Source organism: Protomyctophum parallelum (genome assembly GCF_964188405.1).
Source record: "Protomyctophum parallelum genome assembly, chromosome: 18".
Lineage (NCBI taxonomy): Eukaryota > Metazoa > Chordata > Actinopteri > Myctophiformes > Myctophidae > Protomyctophum > Protomyctophum parallelum.
The window spans coordinates 35,016,317-35,043,310 of record NC_139716.1 but is presented as its reverse complement, the minus strand read 5'-3'; the positions used below and the strand labels follow the sequence as shown (position 1 = coordinate 35,043,310).

The 26,994-nt window shown below is 47.7% G+C and overlaps 1 protein-coding gene across 1 annotated transcript; it reads right to left on the bottom strand.

Moving 5' to 3' along the window:
- On the bottom strand, nucleotides 1-26,301 carry LOC310875868 (insulin receptor substrate 2-B-like). Its single transcript, XM_083789285.1, has 2 exons — nucleotides 21,520-26,301; nucleotides 1-6,456 (listed from the first exon to the last, which is right to left on the bottom strand). Exons 1-2 carry the CDS (start codon nucleotides 25,844-25,846, stop codon nucleotides 6,452-6,454), a joined length of 4,332 nt encoding a protein of 1,443 aa, XP_083645411.1. The 5' UTR covers nucleotides 25,847-26,301; the 3' UTR covers nucleotides 1-6,451.
- Nucleotides 26,302-26,994: the final 693 nt, after the last annotated feature.

Sequence of the window (26,994 nt, the reverse complement as noted above, 5' to 3'; positions counted from 1 at the left end):
TCGTACATGAACACATTTTTATTGCAATAGCTCTATTGAAAGCAAAAAAGTCTTGATAAATAGAAACACTATGCCAATGCTCAAATCACCTCCCCGGAGAAACACTCCTGTGTCCCCCCTTTCCCTCCCAACGTGAAAACGAAACAAAAACAGGAGAGAAAGAGTCGAAAAAGTAAACAAAACTAAACAAAAAATTGGAGGAGGGTGGGGGTCGCTGTACTGAGGCACCAGCCAATCATGACATGAAAAAAAAGAAAAAAAAAGGGGGAAAAAGCAACAACTGAATTTCCTTATGTACAGTAGAGTTTTCCATTCCTCTATTCCATAACCGTTTGTTTTTTTCTCTGTCTCTCTTCCAGTAGGCTCTACGCACATATACGCCATTTTGGAAATAACATCTTCCTACTGTACTTCCGAGCCCTAATTAAGGCTGTTCCATTCTGGTCAAACAGAGTCAGGGTGCTGCTGTTGGCTCACTGGTAACACTCAGATACACCAGTGGCTCTCAAAGTGTCCTTGAGTGGGTTCCAAATGGCCCCGTACAGGAGGTGTGTAACTCCGAGAGTGTACAACGTAAGGGTCCATTTGGTTCCATTTGTACACTCTCACAGTTATGGCCCGGGGGTTCTTGAAATTAAAAAGTTGGATTACCACTGTACACTAAACGGAACCGAGCCTTAATTAGTATCAGCGGCAACACAGCGGTGAAGAAAGTCGGAAGAGCCCCGGAAGTAGGAAGTTATTTCCAAAATGGCGTACATGAAGCCCATTATGTTTTTTTTAATATATATATATCGCGTATAGGACGTACGTTGCGAAAAATAATGCACATACGAAGTATTACTCGCCTCCACAGTATTGTCATCGTCACCGCTTTTTTTTCTTCTTTTTTTTTTAACCGCCTTCTCTTTCCGTAAAGCTAATAAATGACAGCATTCAACTCAGGGGAGGGGGGGGGGGGGGTTAAGAAGAGGGGAGAGGATTTAGAACAGCTCAGAAAGCCGCCCCTCTCTCCCATTAAGGGATGGACCCGGGCAGGCAGAGTGCGTGCCAAAATATATTCCTGAAGATTCAGGAATGGGGTCTAAGTGACCCGGGGTCCGGTAGCCGGATGATGAACATATTATCGTCGCCATCGACGTTGTCAGAGTTACAGTTGCCACCAACAGCATTCAAATCGTGTACGCCACAGCAGCATGTAATGTGTAATATAGTTATGAAAGTAAAACATTAGGCAAAGGGAACGGTTATCCCTCTTTTTTTTTTCTTACAAAACCCCACAAAAAAGAAAAACTGCAAAAAAAAGCCTACTTACTCTCCCCTCGACCCCCTTTGCAAATTGTTTCCCCCTCCATCTTTCTTCCAAACAAAAACATCTGTCTTAACAAGACCTGCCCCTTTCCAACAACAATCGTAAAATAAAACAAATGATTATCATCCCTCTGTAAACTATAGGTACAAAATAAATCACAATATCTAAAATATAAAATAAAACAAACTGCTTACTTGATGCAGAACTGTAATCAATGTAATGCAAGTAGAATACATATACTAGGGTGGTTCTTGTTTTCCAACTTTGACTTCCATTTACTCTTCTGGGATTATTGGGATGAATACATGTCAGAATTTATAACTGGCGGGGGGGGGGGGGGGGTGTATGCAGAATTGGTATGGAATCAGAACAAGAGGTTCTTAACTCACATTGTATAACTTAGTATGGGCATCGATTTTCAAACTGGGAAACCAACAGCATTCTGGTTCCTAGGGCTGGAGGAGAACTGCAGGATCAGATTAAATCCTTTTCATTTAACATTTTAACATAATGAAGAGGGCAGTTTAACATGAGGACAGATTTTATATATATATATATATATATATATATATATATATATATATAATCACAATGTATGTGGCAGTCATAAAAATAAAAGCAAACAAACTTCCTTATTAACTTAAGTACACAGGGGAAAGAAAAAAATAAGTCTTCCAGAACTCCCCCCCCCCTCCCCTCCCCACACACACACACACACACACACAGACTTAAGTCTTTGTAGATTAAATTCTTTGTTCATTAGAGAGATGGGAAGAGGAACAAATAAAACAAAAAGTTATAATGCTCATATAAATATAAGACACGTGACAGGGTCAATACCGTCTTTAAACCCAGAAAATTGTCTTTTTTTCCACATCAAATATTCACCTTTTTTAGGGGTTCAATCCCCCCCACTCACGGACTGAACCATCTAAAACATGGGTCGTACAAGTCTAAGTGAGTAACCCTATTCCAGAGGGCGGGAGTAAGAGAGGGCGTTGTTATATAGGGGTGGGGGGGGGGGGGGAGGTTAGGGTCACAGAGGGCAATTTCTCCTATTTCCGTACCGACAAATAGTAGCGAATGATTCATTATCACTGTCAAGCTCCTCATATTCAATTACAGCCACACAAAAAAGAAAGTACCGTGAGAAATGATTTGCACCTCTTGTTTCCTCTCCACAAACACATGCCAGAATATTGGCCTGGATACATATTTTGTCTCTCCCTTTGTCGTTCAGTCCTCGCTGAGAATTTAAATGGAGGGAAAAGTGCTTGTACCAATTGAGCGCTGCTTGCCGCATCCGACAACACAACAAAGTGTCTGAAATGTTAAATAGTTTTTGGGGTACCGTATCTGTAGTTTATGCTAGCTGGACTGTTCTGATGCAATAAAAAAACAAACACCCATCCAGTACGTAAAGATTAAACAATAATTACTGTATATACTGGTATGCAACAAAAAAAATAAACAGTTTGCTCTCTCCTATCCAGTGTTGATTTTGCCTGCAAAATAGTATTTTGAATGAAATGTCATTTTGTTTTTTGTCATATTTCAGTCATTGAAATGTTTTATAGTTTTAGTCGACTAAATATAAGAGTTTAGTCGACTACATTTACAGTTTATTTTCGACGAAATCGGCACTGCGATCCAGTTTCCTGGATCAAACAATAGTTCCAAGTGCTTATTAACATTGGTTTCGGTCTCCAAGGACATAGCGGAAGCGGGTGGGTGGTGCTTACTGCATGGGGGCCGATGTAGACAGTCGCAGGTGAGCAGCTAAATCACAGAAAAAGCAAACTGTCAAAAACACTGCAATTGTCTGCAAAACTTTTCATACAATCACTGGCTTGTCTTGTGTGACTAACCCTGCCCGCCTGGCACACGGTTGGAGTTCAAAACAAACTTGTCGAACCTACTACTTCTTGACTGGCCTCCGGCGATTTGCAAGTTAATGAAATGAAATGCATTGGGCGTACTGTGACTTTCAAATGTCACACTGACCGAGTGGGGAGAGCACCAAACAGTGGGGAGGGTTACCTCGTATCAGCGTAGTTAGTGTGTGTGTGTGTGTGTGTGTGTGTGTGTGAGCATGTCGTCTTATCTGCGAAAACATCGGCAGACATGGGAGAGCAGAGTGAGTAGAATGGCTAAATATGGGTGTATCAGTCGTCCCTGTGTATGTGTGTGTGTGTGTGTGCATGCGCAAGAGAGAGCAAGCAAGCACTGGCTGAGGCGCTAATGTGGGTCTGCTGTCCAAGTGTGTGTGTGTGGCTGTCTGACCATGTGTGTGTATGTAGGGTTGCGACAGGGTAAGAATGCCCAGCACGTTGCACCTGGGACCCAGGCTCAGGTTACTGGAAACCTCTTTACGTCATCCAGTCTCACTGACGGACACGGTGTGTGTGTGTGTGTGTGTGCGCGCGCCTGAGCCAATGTGCTGCGTGTGCCTGGTGCATGCATGCATGTATGTATGTATGCACTATGCAGACGCTTTGTATGTGCATGCGTGCGCGCGTGTATGTGTGTTTCAGCCAGACGTCACAGGAGCTGCCCAACCTTGTGACTATCAGTGTGTGTGTGTGTGTGTGTGTGTGTGTGTGTGTGTGTGTGTGTGTGTGTGTCATGCAGTCAGAGCAGAACCTGACCTGCATGTTATGTGACATGTTATGCGTAAGTGATGTGTCATGTGTGCGTGCTATGTGTTCGTGACGCGTGTGTGTGCGTCCTTTGCCTTCATGCTAGTTACTGTATGCATGTCTGTATGTATGTATGCATGGTGTTTGGGACATGTGCCTGTTATGAAGGCGTGGGGGGTGAGTGTCTTTTTCCAGCCCACTTCGCAGCCTTCTCTTCTAGTGCAGTGGTTCCCAAAGTGGGGTCCGGAGGGGCCCCTAGGGGTCCTTGAGAGAGTTCCAGGGGGTCGCCGGCTAAATGATAATTAGGAACCAAATGGAGCTTTATGGGTCTATAACTCAGAGAGTGTACAAATTCACTCTGAGTTAAATTAACATTGATTTTACAATATGAATTGGGGTCCCAGAGATAGAAATGCCATTAAATGGGGGTCCGTAGCCTAATGCATGCCAAATTGGGGGGTCCTTGAAATTAAAGTGGTTGAAAATCACTGTTAAGAGCCGTAAAAAGATTCTCTTTTGGGGGTCCTTGGCATATATTTTACGATTGGGTGTCGATTTGGGGGTCCTTGACATGAAACAGTTTGGGAACCACTGTTCTAGTGTGTTCTGCGAGTGATCATATTTGAGTGAAACTTCCATGTATCGGTTCTCCTACCCATTTGTGCAACTATATGCTCAGGTTTCGAAGGTGTGTGCACCGAGTACGCATTTACGCAGGTGTGTAGACGCACTCTCGCACTGCTTGAACTGTGCTGTGGACCGTAGGAGATAAAACAAAACAAAACATAAACTCACTGAGGAAATGACCTTGATAAACATGAACTGGGCTAGTTATCAGGGCAGGAAACCAACGCTATCATTCACCGATCACAAGGGGTTGGAAAGCTTACGAAGTACACCTGGTCATTATAGTTATTTCACCAACCAGGTATGATTTACAGAATAGAATAGGACATCTCTGTGACAACGTAGGAGGGAGATTACACCCACTTCCCAGTCACTGGCAAACCTGACCAGCATTTGGCCGTCGTTTGGGCTAGCGTTCTATTCCGACCCCGACTGAAGTGCAGTACCGTCATGTAATACTAAAACAGCTCGCGAAGAAATGTATCAGGATACCATAAGCTATTGTGACACAATAAATAAATATTTGCTAAGAGAGCATGAGGAGAGTAACACTTGATGCTTCGTTCGTTCTTCCACTTAAGGGTACCGTGCTACACCCACGCAGGCACAGTTAGCATGATATGCTATTCCCACTGAGAAGAATGGTTCCGTACCGTGTCTACAGCGCCGTGGCTCCAATATGGGTACCGGTGCGGTATTGGTGCAATGGAAAACAACAACAACTACTCGTCAACTGAAAATAAATGGATCCAGCCATGAGATTATGCAATTTTTAAAGCCCAAAACCACACCAAAGGGTCACCAATATGCAACTCCTCGCAGCCGTTTGGACCCAAGGAGTTGTATGGCGACCCTTTTTGGTGTGGTTAGGGCTATTCCACTCAAAAACAGAAGAGCCAAACAGAAATAAATGTACTACAAATTCATCAACCACTTATAAATTCTATGGTACCGTATCAGGGATGGGACAAAAAGCAGGTATTTAAAAAAATAACTTTTTTTTTTTTGTCCAATGCATCTTTTTTTCTTTTTTTTCTCCAAAACTACTTTCACTTTCTGTACCGTAATGCCTTTTTGCTCACCATTTTACCAGCCTCCCTTTTTTTTATACAGTGCGGACTAAAACGAGTAGCACAACGAGTGCTGTGCTGTCGATATAAAATACATGAAGGAGAAAAAAATAAAAACGATCTCAGTCTGTCCCAGGCTCGCACTCGTCCACAGTCCGTTGGCAGGTGGCCATTTTGTCTTGAGAGGCATGAGACGACGAGGAAGAAGAACAAGGAAGGAGGCAGCGTGCGCCGACAGCGTCGAGTGGAAAAGAAAAGTGGGTCGGGTTGGTGGCTTTGCCGAGAAAGAATACTAATATATCGTACCGTGTGTCACAGTATGATGGGAAAACCAGTCAGATTGAAAAAGGTGCACTCGGTTTCAACGTCGTAGACACGCAGCCGGAAGGTGACTTCAGCCACAGGATTCACCGCCGAGCGAGCTAAAGCGAGCCGTGCCGAGCGTCGGGGGAGGTGAACTAGAAGAAAACGAGCACTCCTTTTTCAACCCGACTGTGTCTTTTTTCTATCGTACTGTAACATATATATACAAAAAACAACAAATGTAAGATGAAAGTAAAGGATGAATTACGTCAGAAACAACAGAACTGCAAGCAGCCTCTTGTCGTTCGTCCGTGGGTCCGTCCGTCCGACCGGCGTGAGCGTTGATCATGATGTTTTCAGAGGGAGAGGGGAGAGCAGCAGCATCTCGGTTTGAGTGAAGGTCAAGGTTCATCAGCAGGAGGGGGGTGGGGTGGGTGAAAGGTCACTGGGGAGAGTGGAGAGATGAGGAGGGGGGCCTCTCTCTGTCGTACCTCCGTCCTTCAATCTGAGAGAGACAAGAGAGACAGTGAGACATTAGCAAACAAGTCAATCTGAGAGAGACAAGAGAGACAGTGAGACATTAGTAGACGCAGTATAAAGACCAGGATTACGGCATGTATTTTGTGAGGGTACCTACCCTAGGGGACACGGGGGAGAACATGCAAACTCCACACAGAAAGGCCCTTTTGCCAACCCTGCCCAGGGTATGGGCACTGATGACACGGAGGAGAGAACACGACCACAACTTCCCTAGCAGGAATCAAACCCAGGACAGTCTAGCTGTGAGGAGACAGCGCTACAGACTGTGCGCTACCATATTTTTTTAATGTAGTAAAAGGATAATGGGATTTTTACTCGAGTCGTGACTCATTGGTGGTCTGTGACCGACAGATGGGTCCCGACCCACAGCAGGACTCCACACCCTCCCAGTGATGTAAATAGGTTTTCAACGTAATGAGTCCCGGGATGGTCTTTTAGAAATTGCAGCATTTAACTCCCATTTCATTTTACATGGTTATAATGTGGTTATATTAATGTAGAAAACAGAATAAATCATTAAAATAAACTAGAATAAAAACAGTACAGTAGTGCATCCCGTGGATGCAGAGGTCGTTGTTTTATTGCGTCCCTTAACTATAAACTGCGTTTTGGGATCTCTGCCCTCCACAAGAACAGCAGTGGTGACAGGCACGATACACAAGAGGGGAAATTATACAATTACTTTTGGAGAAAATAATAAAATATATATTTTTTTCTTTCATGAATAGCATAGAGGATATTCTACATGACACTGCAGCCAAATGGTGCAGAGTCAGGCTTGTATTTAGGGGAATAGGGATGGTAGTTGTTTTGGTTGTGGGTCTGTGGCCTGGATTGACTCTGTGGCAGTGGGATGCTTTGTCCACCACAACAATGAACTACAATATAGCTGCTGGAACTCTGCACGCACGCATGCCCCACACACACACACACACACACACACAGAAGCAGAAATGGATGGAGAGGCTACTGTAAAAAGAATGCGATTTGTAACATAGAGATGGCGAGAGAGGGATGAAGATATGAGAAAGAAAGAGGGGAAGCGGAGCGATGAGGAGAGAGGAATGGAGGGAGAGGAATGGATGGATGAATGGATGGATGGATGAGATAAACAGCATGGAAAGGAGAGACAAAGGGATAGAATAGGGAAAAAAGCTAGAGGGTGAGAGACACAGAGAGAGAGAGGTCTCTGGGTTCTGGTGACACACCCGGACTTTAATCAAAACAAGCTCCTCAGTACACCAGCCTCAGCTGACCCCCTCCACACACACACACACACACACACACACACACACACCCCTCTGCATTAGTGAACAGATCTTTGCTCACTCCTTCTTTGTCTCAATGTCTGTTGTGTCTTTCCATTCCTTCTCTCCATCACTTGTTCACTCTCAGTCTGCCCCCCCCTCTCTCTCTCCATCAGTCTCTCCCTAAGTCCCCCCCCTCTCTCTCCCTCTGTCCCCCCTCTCTCTCCCTCAGTCTCTCCCTCAGTCCCCACTCTCTCTCTCCCTCGGTCCCCCCTCTCTCTCTCCCTCAGTCTCTCCCTCAGTCCCCACTCAATCTCCCTCAGTCCCCACTCACTCTCTCTCTCCCTCAGTCTCTCCCTCAGTCCCCACTCAATCTCCCTCAGTCCCCACTCACTCTCTCTCTCCCTCAGTCTCTCCCTCAGTCCCCACTCACTCTCTCTCTCCCTCAGTCCCCACTCACTCTCTCTCCCTCAGTCCCCACTCTCTCTCTCTCTCTCCCTCTGCCCCCCCCCCTCTCTCTGTCCCCCACATCTCATCCTCTTGCTTCCTCTACCTCAGTCTAACCGAGTCTCATTCTGTCCCTCCATAACAACCACACAGACAGACCAGTGTTACCTCAGTCTAACCGAGTCTCATTCTGTCCCTCCATAACAACCACACAGACAGACCAGTGTTAGTTGACTAAATATCATTAGATTGTGATCTGACTAAATATACAGTTGATTTAGTCGTGGCTAAAGAATGGTGGGATGTGATGCCATTGAAATGGCCGACTTTCACTTGGTGGAATGTAGCCAATGTACAAAGATCTTTTCCGTCTCACGCACACACATGACTTGTTTTAGTTCTACTGGATCCCTTCTCCACTAGTCCCTCCATAACACTTTAGTCTAGTTTTTATGTTGATGAAATTGTCAGTATATATTTAGTCATAGTTTTAGTCATCATAGTTTAGTTTTTATTTTGCTTAGTTTCACCAGTAAAAAAAGTCTGCATTTTTTTCCTCATAGTTTTTGTCGACTAAATAAACACTGAGACAGACAGGGGAACATGTCACCCTGACATCAGCCTGGTGTCTGCTGGGAAATTAGCTCCATTACCTTCCCTCCCCTCTCTCTCTCTCTCTCTGTCGGGGTCTCTCCCTCTCTCTCTGTGAGTGAGAGTCTCTCCCTCTCTCTCTCTCTCTTTCTGTGTGAGTGAGTCTCTCCCTCTCTCTCTTTCTGTGCGAGTGTCTCCCTATCTCTCTCTCTCTCCCTCTCTTTCTGTGTGAGTGTGTCTCTCTCTCTCGTTGGGTGAGTTTCCGGGTTCCATTTCAGACCCAATTTCCAATAATGGTGTCGTATAATTATTTTCGCTACTTAAAAATAGTATTATTACTACTTTCATTCAGTCTACTGTATAATGATTGAATGTATATTATATTCAAATCCTAACGAGTCCCGTCCGTCTGTCTCTCCGTTAGCCTGTCACTGTTTGTCTCTCTCTTGACCGTCTTACACACACACACACACACACACACACACACTCTCCCAGTAAAGTTATCTAACATGACATTCCAGTAAGTTGAGGGGCTCGCTTGTAAAACCTCTCCTCTCTCACTGCAGTGCCTCTGGAAGAGAGGGCTGGGCAGACAGAAGAACCGGAGTGAAGGATAAGACAGGGAATGGGCAGACAGGAGTAGGGATGGAGCCCCGAAAATCCATTACAAACCCGGTTCGGCATTTATCGAGACCCGAGTATCAATAAGCTTTTGGCGTGTCGAGCATGTTATCGGGTATAGCCGCAGCAGCCGACGTCTTGGGCCGCTCGTTATATAGTAAGGGGCAGGTGCGTAGCGTGGATTAAATTATTGATGGGGGGGGGTGGCAGCGCATCTCCAACGAGGTGTGAACGGTTTTGCCGACGTGTGAATGGGTTTAAAACAAAGTCGTCTTTACATGCCGTAGTTTGCTACTAACAGAAATGTGCATGCACGAGGGCTGCCAAAGTAGGCTATCTTTTGCTGTTTTTTCACCCCCCTCTCTTCGAAGTTAAACTGGGCAAGCTCTAAACTGACTGGCCACGGTGGTAAGGGGCCGAAACGCGACGGGTGGTTGCGTTATGGTTGCGCCGTGGAAATGTTTAAAAAACAAGAGGGGAGCTAAATGCAATAATGAACTTGTGAGACATGTTAAGCTGAAACAGCTAGCATGGAAGCTAACGTAGGATTATGCACACAACCAATTCAATTCAAAGGGCTTTATTGGCATGAGAAAACATACGTTTACATTGCCAAAGCAGAAAGAACAATACAGTAATACAATCAAAACAAAAATTATGTACTTTGAAGGTCAGGATCTTCAATAGATCAACTTCTATGTACCAAGATCACTCGATGCAGGTATAGTGCAGGAATATACACAATGATTAGTCTTTAGGGTGGTTGTGTTCCATTCTAAAACGGGTAGTCCGAATACTTCATTCTGATTGGCTGGTTACCGTCACGTGACCGGTGTAAATTTCACCGATAACCCACTCCTTCAATCACTTTGTATGATCCTGCAGCCTTGTAGCTGAACTGGGGAAGGGGAGCGCTTGATTGCTTTACAAACACATGCCGTGCGGGCGTCTAAGCACCGCCCGGCTCATATGACTGAATGTGTGGCTCCAGGCAGCCCCGTAAAGATATCAAGCGCTATTCTCCCGTCACATAGGCTACTTGCGGAGCAAAACAAGGAAGTGTTGTGGCTCTGGCTCGCTCGCTCTGGTGGCGCAAAGCGTAGCTACTTGAGCTACCTGAGACCTCTCGTGGCTTATTGCTTAATTTGATATCCTTCTCCTATCACAGCAGATCACAAATCTTGCTGCTGTGTTTGCACATTGTTGTACTTCGCCCAGCAGATATGGGAGTTTTTTGTCATTGGTCATGTTTTCAAAACCATGCTGTTATCGTGTAACCTAACCTGCCAGATGAGGGCGGTATTGGGTAACCATGTTTCCCAACACAGCAATCATCTGGGATCTCTCAGGCAGTTGACCTGACAAAAATCCGTTCCGTACCGGACCAATCAGCGTGAGCTAAGGGCGGGATATGTGCGAAACCGGATGTGAAGCTATCTAGACACGTCAATATGATTGGTTGTGTTTGCACGCCCACACGGTGATAGACAGACGGTCCCATCCAATCATCTACCAAGTATCTTGAAAAAAAGGAACAGCCCCGTCATCGAATTTGCTTCCGCGATCCCAGATCCCAATAAGCTGTGAAACAAATTTGTGTAGCAAGCTTCTTGGATCTGGCAGCGTCAGGTTAGTTATCGTGTCGATCAGATAGCTTTTAAATGTAAATGTCCCATCCACGGAGCAAAAGCGATATAAGCGGCTTCTTCATTCATTAATTTATTTGGGCTTTGTTGTCTGTCTGACTGACTGACGGAGCGGTCTATCGTAAGGCAGATCTACAAGCTCACAACGCGGTGCAACCAGACGCAGTGTGAGCTTGTAGATTGGCTATTTTTGGTGCATGACACCGTCGTACGATGACGTATACATTACGCTTTTAAAGTGACGGTACACAATATTAACAGTTCCCTCTGTCTGTTAGAAAAGTACTGTATTTCAAGCCAAGGCCCTAGGAACATGTAGTGCAAGGGATGGTTAAAATAAAGAGAAGATTATAGAAAAGATATGCATATTCTCTGTGTGTGTGTGTGTGTGTGTGTGTGTGTGTGTGTGTGTCATGGCATACAAACTCACAACTGGGTCGAACTGGCCAATAAAAATAAGGTCCTGTTCAGAATGTATTGTCTCCCAGCTTTCCACAAAGAAAATTGCAAATGCTCGATAGTGGGCTCGATAAGGACCCGGCTCGATAAGGTTATCAATCAAAATGAACGAGCTCCATCCCTATACAGGGGAACCAGAGTGAAGGATAAGACAGGGGATGCAGACACAAAAAGAAAGGCTCAACATGAGGTAAAGAAAGAGAGTAGAGAACGAGTAAACAACGAGAGAGAGCAAGAGAGGAACGGAGAGCGATAGTGTGTGTGTGTGTGTGTGTGTGTGTGTGTGTGTGTGTGTGTGTGTGTGTGTGAGTGAGAGAGAGAGAGCCTAGCAGTGTGTTCTGGAACACAGTTTCCCAAACAGTGGTTCGGGTCCTTAAGAGTACACGTATATTAATAGAGACGTCACTGGATTTCTCCTCCCATCCACTTGCATCAAGTTGCTCAAAAGCGCATGAGGCGATTTCACTCCTCTTTCCGGGTAGGAAACAAAGTGCATTCTGGGATGGATTGGGCCAAATCGTGAACACGCTTGGCCGTTGATTATCATTGCACGCGCTCACTTATGAAACGGCGTTCACGTGTCATCGCCCCGATAACATGAACTTGCGCAATGTTAGTCAACGGGACCAGCGCTGTCCATTTGGCCTCAGGGTTTCCTCTCGGTGACGTCTCTATTATATTTATACTCTAAGGTCGGGACCCATTTTTATGGGTCGCGAGCAACTACCCCCTTAACCCATTTAGACCTGAGGACGATTCTACAAATGCCTTCTAAATCTTGACCAGTACTATTTTGTTTTAAAACATTACGATTAAAAATAAAATAAAAATCACACTGATGTATGTATTATGTTTTGTCCATAAATTCAAAAACAAATTCAAATATTTAATCAGAGAATTTCATTAAAATAATCAGTAAGTTTGTTTTTGTTGAGCTGATCTACAGGCTCATCGCACGATCGCAGTGAACTTGTAGATCAGCTATTTTCACTGGTTTGTTTCCCAGGGAGACATAACAGGGGGGGTGGGGGTCTCGAGCTAAAAGGTGTTCTGGAAGACCTACCTAACAGTATGAGAAGTGAACTACACATAAAACCAACGTCTGACTCATTCCACACAGCTTACAGTAACCTGCTCCATTTATCACCAACGAGACGCAACATGTCCTTCTGGGTAACGAGCGAGCACCAGACAGCTGCAGGTCGAGCCCCAAAAACGCAACGTCTCTGGAGCAGGGAGCCGACTGGCAGGTTATACGTAACAAACGACTGAATTAGCTACCATCCTCCTGACGCCCAGAAGTAGGAGTGACTGGTAGTAGATTACGCCAGGGTTTCCCTTAACGTTTGGTTCCGGTGCCAAGGACTCCCCAAATAGCCATAGCCTCAGTGTGAACGTGTCACATTAGCAATGCGTTTGAAAATGCAAAAGAACATTTAAGACCTGGAACGGATCTGTGTCACTTTAGCTTTTAACCACATTAACCATTATTTTTAAACTTTAGCTATGGACAAATAGCAGCAGATGTACAAGCTCATAGCGCAGCACTCGCTGCACTACGAGCTTGTAGATCTGGCATTTTTAATTAATTTATTAATGTGGTGCAAATCTTTGAATATATATTCTTTCACAGGCACAGCCAACGTTTTTAACTCAAATCTTTGCTTCTGGGAGGTCCCTGGAACTAAATATTTTGAGATGGAGCTCGGTGGCCAAATCATCATCATCATCATACTATAATTCACTCAATGTGGGGCACTGCCTGCCCAATCGCTCCCACTTTTCACACAGGAATTGACCATAAAATTACGGAGGTCTTAACGAAGCCCTTTTTTCACTTTAACAAATTATTGATTGATAATTAATTTATTAGTGCATTAAAATTACCCATCCACTTACATGGGAAAATGCGAAAACTCACATCAAGTACGTCAGGATAGATTTTCCTTCCTTTTCTTCAGAACACACTTTTTGCACTTCCACCTACAGCTTTTGTGCAGATCTCACAAAAAACAGTACACATCTCTGGACCTATCCGATTAAAGCACCACAGGCAGAATTTCCATAGTCCGTATCATTCGGATGTAATCAGCGTTCATCTAACATCTAAAAGAATATATATTCAAAGATTTGCTCCACATTTTCACGATTTTTTTTTTTTGCAGATCTACAAGCTTGTAGCACTCGGTGCCGCACTATGAGCTTGTAGATCTGCTATTTTTCAATAGCTCAAGTATAACATAATGCTAAAAACACCAAAAGGGGTTCCCGTCCTGAATGGGAGTTAACCCATTTTGCGCTACGAGCTTGTAGTTCTGCTATTTTTGAAAGATCGAAGAACGCCTGACATAGAAACATAGCTTTTTCAGAAAACTGTCAGGATGTAGAAGACATTATTTTTAATCTGAACTCAGGTCAAAATGGGTTAAGCTAGATTTGGGAGAACAGAATGGGAACGCACAACGCATAGTTACTGGTTACCAGTGGGTTATCTGCCAAAGGAATGGCCAGGTTTTATCTAGCAGGGACCAGGGTGGTAGGTTAAGTGATTTTATTTGGTTTAAACAAGTGTTAAACCCCTCTATATTGCGATAGTACTCATTGCCATGGAGTGTTTGTTCGGTAACAGAGTCTCCATGTCTCTCCAGCTTCTTATTAAACAGAAAATGCATTTTCAGGTTGGGATATCAATTTTATCCGATAGAGAAGTCAGGATACAGATTAAACATGTAAAACTGTAAGTGATGACACAAAGAAGTGAGCAGACAAAATTGGAACTGGAACACACAAAAAATGAAGCTGATAAATGGCTACTTTCTCCTGATTGGCTGAAACTTTTTCAATTTTGAAAATCTATTTTCTGTTTATTAAAGCGCCAGAGAGACAGTGAGACCGCCCTGTTATTGAACAAACACTCTATACAGCAATGATTACTATCACAAGATAATCACACTTAAGGTGGTTGAACACTGGATGTTTTTTTTTGGGGGGTAAACCGACGGAAGAATGCAGCTAAAAATCTGAAAAACGCAGCAGTGTGCAGGGACCTTTACCCTACCTTTAAAAATGAATCTCTTCCTGCTAGGGTCAGGAGACGGGGGTTAATGCCAGTGCCTGTGCCACTTTAACCCACTTAGTTGGTAGCGTGGTACCAACCCTGCCAACGTGGGGTGTCCAATTCCCACCGGGGGGCCAATGGGGCCAGTGGGCCCACCGGGGGGCCAGTGGGCCCACCGGCCAGTCAAAGTGTCAGATTGCTTAAGCCATCTCAACACCTGGGTTTCTTTTCCACCTCCCAGATAATTAATAATTATGCAACAATCCCAGCAGAAGAGATTGCTTTGAGAGAAGACCCTGCTAAAATAAAATGCTCCGGTGGACAAGTGTGAGTGTGTACTTAAACATCTGTGTGCGTCTCGCTGTGAGTAAAGAGTTCATTTTCACAAAAGTGTGCAATACACACACATACTTTAACCCATTAAAACCGGGAAAGGGAAATGTGTGTCATTTTAACCACTTAGTATTTTATACTTTGGCTGTTCAAAAATAGCAGATATACAAGCCCAGGTCAAGTCACTTCGTGTCGCAATCACAAACATTTTTGGCCATATTTGTATACAAATATTTACTTCTGGGCGGCCAAGTTTTTCAAAAACTGATTTAGAAGACATTTGTAGAGATCTTAATGGGTTAAAGAAATAACATAATACTGTATATATTATGCATATACTGCATTTCTTTCAGTGTGTGCGCGCCTGTGTATGATTGCTAATAATTCGAACATCTGTGGACAGACATATCTAATCTGTATTAAAGAGTTCATGTTCACAATCCCGTGCGCACGCATGCACACACGCACATACACGGGTGGGTGGAAGGGGGTCCTGTTACGTGGAGGCTACAGTGAGTGCATGCCTGTGTACGGCTCATAAATTCATGTCCGACTGCAAATAGAACAGTAAATATAGAAGACTTGGCCCAAGAGGTGGGAACGTCAGGGAACGACTCACACACACAGAAAGAGAGAGGTAAACTAAAACTATGGCGAAAAATGTTTGTCGACTACCTTTTTCCACTGACGAAAATACAATAAAAACCAAGCTATGATGACTATAACTATGCCTAATTCTTTTGACACAGATGCTTTACTGGTTGTAAAGGTTTTAACATATGATACATTTTATAAGAGATGTTTCTTAGTTCTTACCCTATAAAAAGTGACTTTTGACTATTCATAGTCTGGATTTTCGGTGGTGAGGTGACCACCGGAGCTGTAATTACATTGAGCGGTGGTGAGTAAAAACAGAGAGAAGGGCTGGAGGGGTGGCAGTGGTTCTCTCTTCACCGCAGCTCGTGGCGTCATGTTGTAGTTCGGTGGTCACCTAACCACCGAAAATCCAGACTATGTATGAGCCTTTACCCTATGGTAAGTCATTTTTTAATTAATCAACATTAGTCTGATATTAAAAGGCCCCCCCCCCCCCCCCCCGACATGAACAACCGATGATTGATTGCTTCCGTCTAGCTGCTGCAGAAGTCTGTGTCGGACCGTCATGATGCATGTTTACAAAGAGTCAGGACAGCCTTCCTAAGTTCCTATTCCTATACAACAGTGCTTTCCTGGTGTCTCCCTATCTGCTTTATATGACATGGTAGCCAGCCACACATATATCCATAAGGTGTTGGGAGAGCAAATTGCGCTAAATACTGTATTAATTCATGACGGCAGCAGCATACTGCCTGCTAGCGTCTGTGCTATCAAAACAAACAGGGTTGGCAACTTGGCATGCGTCTCTTTGGCCAGGGTTTCCAGATGTTGTGCTGAGAGAGATAAACAAGCAATCAGGTCTATGGAAAGAAGTATCTATATATCGGCCAGCCCTACGTCTTGGAGCCACAGTGCCAGTCAATATTTATCAAAACACCTAGCAACAGGCTTCAATTAATGAATAAACATTACAAGGTTCCTCGAACCCAAATCACAAGACATGAAGACAACCAAGAACGATTCATGATGAGATGAGATGTTGTTAAAATGGCATATTGATGTTAATTGCTTAAGAACAGCATACAACAGCATACAACAAGCACTCACAGATAAATAATCTCATATCTTATCTGCTTGTTTTGATATTAACGTTCCCTTCTTCAGTCATGCTTATTGGCATTAGGACGGGCTATTGAATCTAGAACACACACACACAGTCAAGATCCAGGTGTGCTGCAGTGTGTCGAGCCCAGCTGAGAGGAAGTGCATTCCTGACTGATGATGATGCGTTTCCTGTAGGGCCTGCAGTGCCCCAACATGTCGCCACGGCATCAACAACTGAGAAGGCCACATCAAAGGGCGCGCACACACACATACACACACACACACGTGTATTGACTCATCTAGGCCACTGGTTTCCAAACATTGGGTCGGGACCCATTTGTAGGCCATGTTGTCGCAGACACATTTGTATGAGTCCCTTTATTTTAGCTTTTTAATCATCATTTCAAAAAAGAAAATATATCTTTTCATGAATTATAAACAAATCCAATATATATATTTTATTTTTTTCATGAAGAAATCAAATAAAAATAAAATAAATTCCATAAATTACAATAGAAATATTTAAGGAGTAGTGAAAATGGCCAATCTACAAGCTCACAAGGCGGCATAAAGCGACATGTTGTGAGCTTGTAGATCTGCTATTTATATCAGGTTGGGTCCCGGCGGGGAAACATAACATTTCTCTTTTGGGTCACTGGCTAGAAGGTTTGGGAACCACTGCGTGCACGCACGCACGCACGCACGCACACACAATTAGTCAAAAACACAAAGCAAAGCAAGCAAGCCTAATGAAGTCTCCATGAGAGAGTCTCTCATGTCAGAAATCATTAATGTGCCATTTGTTGACAGATGACGTTTCCAAATGTCAACAGCATGTCTGTCTATTTCCCCCTCGGTGGGGCAGACGGGGTCACAGCCACATCTTTGTCCCACATCAACGCATTCAGACGGACAGAGATTAAAATAGGGTGCATTTTGCATCCCAAAATGCAGTTTATAGTTAAGGGACGCAATTAAACAACGACCTCTGCATCCACGGGATGCACTACTGTACTCGGCATGTACAGTAATGTCGTTGAAGTGGGACTCATAAAATGTCCCTGGGACTCATCTAAAAGACCATCCCTGCATCCCGGGACTCATTACATTGAAAACCTATTTACATCACTGGAAGGACACTGCATAGTGTCACCTAAAAATCACCTACTGCTGAATATCAGGAAGACCAACCAAAGAGCTGGTGGTAGAGGTTGAAACTGTGGACTGGACGTCTGAACAAAGGTCTGGATTGAAAGACAACACAGAGGCTGTCTACAGAAAGGGACAGAGCAGACTGTACCTCCTGAGGAGGCTCTGTGTAGCAGGTTACTGAAAATGTTTTACCAGTGTTCCGTTTTTTATTTATTTTTTTTAAGATTTTTTTTTTGCGGCTTACGCCTTTTATTGATTTTTGAAGGGACAGACAGTAGGCTGACAGGAAACGGGAGAGAGATGGGGGGAAGACATGCAGTAAAGGCCGTGTCGGGTCCGGGAGTCGAACCCGCGGCACACTGCGACTGGATTACCAGTCCGGTGCCCAGACCGTTACGCTACGGCCTGGGCCCAGTGTTCCGTTTCATGCAGTGCAATTGCAATGCATGAAACAATGCAATGCAAATGCAAAGAAGGACAGTTCTGTTGTTGGCCTCAGAATGAAGGGGCTGCAGTCAGTCGCAGAGAGGAGAATTAGGGACATACTGATCTCCATGCTGGCTAACCCCTCCCATCCACTTTATGGAGACTTATAGGATAGGGTGAGCACCTTTAGACGAAGGCTCACTTTCCCTCCGAAAATGCACACAGAGCAGTGTAGACTCTCCTTTTTGCCAACCGCCATTAGACTATACAACACATGAGAACTTTCTTTCTCCCCTAATGCTTATGGTCCCGTGTCTGTGGTCTGTGGTCTTGCTGCGATGATGTCCATTTGTGTCTGATGTGTGTTTGTCTGTCTGTTTACCGTTTATTTTACATTATGCTGCTGTAACGTATCAATTTCCATTCGGGGATAATAAAGTGCATCTCATCTCTCATCTCATCGCGGTGGTGGCAGTGAGCCAGTGTTGATTCCGTCAACTAAAACCATGGCGATAAATGTTTGTCGACTAGGATTACTGTATATGTTTTATTCCAACACACACACAGATCTGTAGATTAATGTCTGAGCGTACGAATAGGAACAATGAGATATTAAGATTTGCTCATGTTATGATGTTACCTTGAACTATCTGGCCTAGTTCCTCCCCCCCCCCCCCCCCCCCCCACACACACACACACACAGTCAATTCGCATACACACAAAACAAAGGTCAATGAACCTGCTTGCAGCGGCAGAAAACAAAACTCCCAAATGCTCGCACGCACACACGGTTATCTCCTGTGTTAACCTAAAGCAACAAAGTGACAATTTTTTGTTTAACACTCTCACTCTCTATTCAGCACAACGATAAACAAATGAGTCACTCATCACTTGCTGAGAACCCTGACTCACTCACACACAGACGCACACACACAAGCGTGACATGCTCAGGAAGAAAGGGGGCAAAGCAGAATGAGAAACAAGAGAGAAGATAAACTGAGTGTGGAATGGAGAAGTGAGCTGAAATAATGATGGAATAGTGAATGTGAACTGCTTTCTTTTTTATATTTGAGGTTTACTTCCCCTGCCCGTCTTTTTTATGCATCCTGTCTGCGTAGTGTGTAGTATGCGGCGCGCGCGTGTGTGTGTGTGCATGTGACACTGAGTACAAAGGTTATCTCTATCAGTGTAACAAGCACTGACCGACAGGCAATAGCATCACAATAGGCTAGTAGTACCACATGAACCGTAGCATCCCTATTCTAGTCATTTGAACGAAAACAAAGAGATTTGGTATAGAGTGAAAAAAGGAGTCGGTCAAGTACAGAGCCCTGGGAGACCCCCAGTCAACGATGTATGTAGTTGTAGTGGTTAATAACTCAATACGTGAAATATCTTCGCTGGAAATAGCCGATCTACAGCTTGTCTGCAAACTAAGGTTTTAACCTTTTCCCGGAATACGGATGCTGGGGGTTAGGTGGCTAAGTTACTAGTAGAGGAGGCTTTTTACACTTCATCTTACTCCTTTTCAATTGTTGTGTTGCCGACTTTCTATGCGTTTGCGTTAAATGTTTTTATTTGTTTCCCATTATATTTGTTTTTAATTTATGTTCGAAATAAACTCATTCATTCAGAATTATTCGTGCTACTATTGCAATTAGAAATAGAATGATTGTGTTCTTCGATTTTTCAAAAATAGCAGACCTACAAGCTCGTGGCGTGCTATGAGCTTGTAGATCTGCTATTTTTCAATAGCTAAAGCATATCATAATGCTAATACCAAAAGGGGTTCCCGCCCAAAATGGGTTAACTGCCATAAACCTGAACCTTCCAATACACTGTAGATTTACTGTGTTGGATGTGTGCGTGCACCTAGCCAACACACACACACACTCGTGCATGCTCACATACAAGACAAGCATGTTTTGCTGCCATCAAATCTAAAAAAAGGCACTCACGCATTAGGGATGGGACAACATGGAAATTAGGCTACATGTCACGATTATTGTGGCAAAATAAATTGTGATTAACAATATTATCGCGATAATCCAAATATGCTTAAAACTTTAAATGCCACTTTCGTTACCACTTGAACCCCAAGCATCCCTATTCTGGGGGGAACGTTTGCCAAAAATAGCCGATCTACAAGCTCACAAATGCACAGCAATGAGTTTTTATAGCTGCCAATTTCTGCAAATCATTTTTGCTACTCAAGGTGTATGGCAGGTGTATGTCAGTTAAGCACTACAGTGAACACAATCATTCTATTTCTAATTGCAATAGTAGCACACACACACACACACACACACACACACCACGTACAGTTCAGACTCAAGTGTCTAGCTACAACACTGTTACCACCTTTTACACAGTCATTAACACATGCCACCACTATACACACACACACCGAGTAAAATATTGCACCCACACACAGACAGTTTACGCTTGCGTACATCTATAGACAGGCACGAACGCACGCACGGCCTGTTTGTCTGTCAGTGTCCACTCCACACTTCACCTCACTCAACTCAGCTTACAGAGAGTAAATAGTACATGAGCGCATGCGCGCAGCAGCAGCGCACACACAGGCTCAAACACAAACCAAAATACAATCACACAGATAGACAGTCGTCTAGATGGAGCGTATTGCCGTCACATTTCTGCACTGAAGCCGCTCCGAGACATCAACTCCGCCGTCAGACAGACGCTCACAAGAACCACTGTCAACATCACAGGAGCCCATCATCAAAAATAGACAAGGCCTGATGCAGGGAACCGAGAGAATGTGCCTATTAATAGCACAGCACAAGGATATTTTGGTTTTCAATGAGATTTCAAATGGAAATATTGACTGAAGTCATGCTCTCTCTTACACACTTCCACACACACACACACACACACACACACACACAGTCTCTCACACTACACAAAACAAGAAAACATCTCCAATAGCCCTCTCTTTCACACACACAGACATCTTGGTAATTGGAATGGAAACGTTATGAGTAGAAATTACAATTCTGTTTGCCTTTAGGTATCGTAATAAAAGAGTGTACACAGGGAAGATATGACAAATAACTGAAATATACCAACATATTAATGGCATTTTTGTTTTTAAATACATTTCATACTTACTTAAAAAGAATTGCAGAAATTAGCTGATCTACAAGCTTCGTGATTCGTTGTAAAAGATCAGCTATTTCTGCTTTTTTTAATGTATGGAAAACTCTCAATATGTACACGAAGACAAAATAATTGTGATTACCTCAAATGCAATTAGACGATTATGTACTAATTGTGTCAACCCTACACACACACACACACACAATAGTGGGGGCACAACTCACCCTTGGTCGTTGCGGTGACCCCGTCTGATTTGGTGAAGTCTATACTGGCGTATGCTCCGTTCTCTGGCAGCGGCGCCGTTGTTGCCAGCGACAGCGACGACGACGACAAACTCCCGCCGGCACCTGCGCCGGCTCCCAGAGCGGCCGTGGCGCCGGCGACCGGCCCGTTGCTCCCGTCCTCCCTCAGCTCCAGAGCGATGTAGTTCAGGCCGTTCTGGTAGCCCAGAGAAATGTTACGGCACATTCTGCTGCCTCCTCCCACTCCTCCCGAGGAGGAGGACGCCGTCGCGCCGGGGGTCACGTCCAAATCGGAGGTTCTCGGGGGGAGCCCTCCTCCTCCTCCGCCCCCCGGCCCGCCGTCCACGGACATCCACACGCTGTCGAAGGAGCCCGAAGAGCCCCACCGGGCGGTGGCCGTCGGCTGACCATCACTCGGGTGAGAACCGCCGTTGGGGGCCGAGGGGTGAGCCAAGCTGGGATGGGTGGCCGAGGACGAGGGGCCCGCGGCACCTCCCGCCTGGGGAGCGGAGGCGGAGGTGGAGGTGGAGGAGAAGGTCTCGGAGCTGTGTCTTCGCCTGCCCTGAGGGTCGGCTCGCACCACCTTGGGTTCCGGCAGGAGGTGGTGGTGAGGAGGCTGCGGCGCCCGCCCGGGACTCGATGGAGGGAGGGGAGGGGGAGAGACGGAGGAGGGGGCGGGAGGAGCGTGTCCGTAGCGGCCCTCCATCACGCACAGGTGCTGCAGCATCGCCGTGGGGCTCGACCGCGAGCCACCGGCGACTTTAAAGGTCATGTCGGTGTAGTCGTCCCCCATCGTCGACCTCCAGTGACCCCCGGCTGGGACCCCCGGGGATGCCAGCGACGCGGTGTTGGCAGCGAGCGGTCGGATGTAGGTGGGCGGGTTCCAGGGCGCCACCAGGCTGGGTCTGGGTGACTGTTTCTTCCCGAGAGACCCGGCGGACGAGCCGTCCTGCCGCTCGGCTCCGCCGACGTCCACGCTCATGTAGTCCTGGTTACTCGTCGCCTGCGCCTGGGTTGGAGGAGGGGAGTTGCTGCCGGAGGGCATCTGCTGGTGTGGGTAATGGTCTCCGAACTCAATGTTGATGTACTCCCCCGGGCTGGACGGCCCCTCGGACGAGCTCCCGGTCGCGGGCACAGAGGCGGACACGCCCGTGGACGCGGTGGAAGGCTCGCCAGCCCGCGGCAAGCCGTGGAAGCTCCGCCTGCCCAGGGGAAGCCGGTTGGGTCTCACGGCCCTCCGGTCGGCCATGGCCGACGTGGTCTGATGCTGAGCGCCGTAGGGCGGGGGCGGATGAGATGGGGTGCTGGTGTTGGAGCCTCCGCATCCCCCCGCGGTCCTCTTCTCCGGGGTGGAGGCCCCGGCGACTGACGAGTACACAGGCTTGGCGGGGGAGCTCATGGGAACATACTCGGCGTACTCCTCCTTCTCGTCTCTCTCTCTCGCCGGGGCCTTGTAGGAGCGAGGGAGGGAGAAGTACGGGCTGTAGGATTTCGGAGTGCCCTCGGGCGTGCTGAGGGCATAGTATCCTCCGCCTTCGCCGGAGAGCTTACGGCTGCCGCTGTACGACATGTCCATGTACTCGCCGTTCTCGGGCCGCTCCGCGATGCTGTCGCTGATGCCGGCGCTGCCTGTGCCACAAACGGGCGCACTGGAGCCGCTGTGGGGGCTCGGGGAGGCCTGCACAGGGGAAGGCGAACCCCCGCCGCCCCCCGGCAGCATCATCATGTAGCCGTGGGACTCCGCGGAGGAGGACTGGGAGTTGGTGGGGTGGTGGGCCATGCGAGAGGCCAAGGCGGGGCTGTGAAACTGGGGGGAGTGGGAGACGTGGTGCTGGTAGGAGGTGGGTTGCATAGGCATGTAGTCGGGCGGGGTGTCCCGTGACGACGCCGCCACGCCACACAGCATGGGCATATAGCCACTGTCTTCTTTTGCCAAAGACGAGGAGGGGTGATGGGGATCAGCGCCCACACCACCGCCGCCGGGCTCCGTCCGGGAGAGCGTGGAGGGCCGACTCTGCTGGCTGTGCTCTGAGCAGGAGCTGTAGTCGGAGCGGAGCGACGAAGAGGAAGACGAAGGCCCCCCGCGGAGGAGGAGCCCACTGCCAAACGGGAGCCCTGCTTCTCCCACTGAGCCCTCTTCCAACGAGAAGGTGGTCTGGGTCATCTTCTGATAGACTGCCACCCCCGCAGCTCCTCCTGCGCCCGGCCTGGTGAAGGAGTGGGTCCGCCTCCTCAGCGATGACGACGATGAAAAGCAGCGCTCGTCCTCCGTAGTGGACATGGTCTCATCGCGCGGCGTCTCCGCTCCTCCCGACGAGCTCGACCCCAGTGACTCTCGGTGCCAGCCCATGGCCATGTAGTCACTCAGGCAGTTCTCCTCACGGATGGGCGGGGTGTTTCCCAACGAGTCGGGCGTGTTGCTCCGCACGCGGAAGTACCGGAAGTCCCCGGGACTGGAGCCGTACTCGTCTGAGGAGTTGAACCCACCGTCGGAGGGCGAGCCGCAGATGGAGGCGCTGGATGGGCGCGTGAGCGTGTCCGACACCGAGCCGTGGCCGCTGCTCGACGACACGCTGACAGGGCTGGTGGTGGAGGGGAAGTGGGACACCGGGAGAGACGCGGAGCGGGCGTGGTAGGTGGCGGAGGACGACGACCCCGGGATGGCGCGGGAGACGTAACGCACCACGCCGCTCGTGCTCGTACCTGCGTTTCCCGTGGCGACGTTGACGTTGCTGCTGCCGCAGCCACTGCCGCTCTCCTGGCGCCCGAGGTGAGCACGGCCGGCGTTGAGGTGCACGAGGCTCCCCGTAGCCGAGCGGAAAGGCCGGTTCATCGTCCCCTCGCCCTCGCTGGACGTCCGGAACCGGTAGCCACTGGCTCCGGAGCTCTTGCTAGAGGGCGGCGTCCCAGCAACGGACTCGGTCCGAGAGCGGCGCTGCAGGCCCGTCTGGCTCGGCGGCAGGTTTCCGAGGTGACGCCGCGTGGTGATGAACGGCAACGGGTTAGAGCCCGACGACTGACTCTTACTCCTGGGCCGGAACTCTGCAAAGGCTTTCAGCGCCTTCATCGTCTCCAAAATGGTCTCATGCATGTTCTGGGCCACGACGGAATCGTCCACCTGCATCCAGATCTCACCTGGCCCGATGGAGGAGGAGCGTCCCACCTCGATGAAAAAGAAGCTTTCCGAATGCCCACAGCGCCTGATGTTCATCAGCTGGAGGTTAACACATGGAGTTTCAGAGTTCAACTTGACGAGGTGCAGGGTTTTGGTGGAGAGGCATAAACGGTATACACCTGTGAGGTTTTTAGTTTGGCCCAGTCCTTTCGGTTTCACATTAACCTGCCACACCTCCTTAAAAACTGTACCGGGGGTCACCGTACCGTATCCATCGTCTAAATCATCAGAATCCAAATGACCCTTTTTCCCCTCACTCATCAGTTCACTCACCGCTACATACCAGTCCTCCTGCTCTTGCTCGTTTTCGGCCACAATAGCAAAGTACTCGTCCTTAGTGTAGAGGGCAATGAGGTGCTTGTTTTTAGAATCCGCCCTTTTGTTTACCGTGAAGCACTGGTAGAGGTAAATAACCCGTTTCGGGGGAGAAGGGGCCACGGCTCCACCGCTGACCGCGGCCGCAGCGGCAGACCGCAGGCTATTCCTGAACTTCTTCTCGCTGTCATAGTACTCCAGGCGGCTGGGGCCTAGGTGGCTGGCCGCTCGGAGCACGAAGAACCGCTTGTGGCCGTGTTTCTGCTTCCTCAGGTAGCCACACTTGCGAATGTCGTCCACCGCCTCCGAGGTGTTGTTGGTGACGCTCACAGACGCGTATACATGGCCGCCTCCGCTGCTGCTGCTCGGGGCAGCGAGAGGGTCGTCAACATGCGCCGAGGACGTGGATCTCCTGCCCGGAGAATCCGCGGTGTTCTCGCCGGAAATATGCTGCTGCTGTTGCGGCAACTGGTAGTGATGGAGGTGCGACACCGCGGCACCGTGCTGCTGTTGTTGTTGATCCTTTGGCTGGCCGATCGGCGAGTGGTGGAGGTGGTGGTGGTGTTGTTGGCTGAGCAGGTGGTGGTGGTGCTGGAGGTGGTTGGAGGACGGCGGTAAATGCTGATGGAAACGAGAGCCTCCTCCTCCCGCTCCTCCGCCGCCGATGTTCAGCAACGGGGACGGGGGTTCCCCGACCGAGCCGCCGTCTCCGTTCGCGGTGGCCGCGGCGGGCTTCGTCCCCACCACGTCCCTCTGCTGCTGCGACTCCAGCAGCAGCATCGCGGCTTTGCCGTCCTGGTAATTGGTGAAATTCGCCATCGGGAGAAACACACTCAGAGGTCACTCCACTAGCGAGCTAATAATCCGAGTGGAGACGACAGACCCCATTCTTCTTGTTGTTTTCGGGAGACGAGCTCGCCCGCTCCGGCTTTGCTGCCTGCCTGGCTAGCGCGCTATGCTAGGCCAGCTAACCTGCACGACTCCTCGATCCTCCTCCTCCTCCTGAGCCCCCCGTCCGTTTGTTTATTATCCGCTCCTCGAACCCCGGGTCTGCCCCGGCCTCTCCACCGCGGCGACACGGCTACTCCACTGCGGGGACGTGGTGTTCACGAGCTGGCGTCCGCCGTGGGCGACACCATGACGACGAGCGCGCCGAAGAAGAGCCGTGCGTGTGTGTGTGTTTGTGACGCCGTGTAAACGAAACGGGGCAAGAAATCCTCAGCTAGCTTGGAGAGTTAGCAGGTTAGCACTTGTATGCGCTCCTCTCTTCTTCTTCTTCTTCTGTACACATCTCTCTACGGGCCACACAGCACAAACAACACCTGACCCGTGCGTCACGGACCAAACGGGAGGGAACAAAGGCGCATACGCGCCTTTCCATTGGACGGGGCCGCCGAGAGTGGCAGCCCGTGCGTGCGGTTCGGGCCAATCGCCGTCCGACGGCGGGCTTTACGTCATTCGCTCTGACCCAACAGCGTTGCACGGCGTTTCATTGAAGTGAGGAAAAAAAGGCGGTGACGTTTTCTGCTGGGGCTCTGGGCTATTCCCATTAAAACTATTCCACACTGGGATCTTAGATCAGTTTATTCTGTAGTAGTTAGTAGATTCAAACTGGCCTGTAGTGTACTGACATCACAACACTTCCTTGGGCATGCCTGTCAATGCCTGACACAGAACACCGTAAGCTGGCCTGTTCTGACATCACATTGATCACAACACTCCATATTTGCAATGACTGACAAAGAACTCATATTTGTGCATAAAAAGGATATAGACATATCTGGGTGGCGAATGCATTGTTCCAAGTAGGCCAGTGCCCAACGGGCACCGCTGTAGAGGCTCCAACACATAATGTCTGGGTGGGGTATGCATTTCCAACTTGCATCGTTCCAAGTAGGCCCATGCCCAACGGGCACGGCTGTAGAGGCCCCATGGCCATGGGAACCGCTGTAGTTGTTCTAATAGAT

Excerpts from the sequence above, each read along its gene's own strand:
- LOC310875868 (XM_083789285.1), bottom strand. The coding sequence starts at position 25,846 with ATGGCGAATTTCACCAATTACCAGGACGGCAAAGCCGCGATGCTGCTG.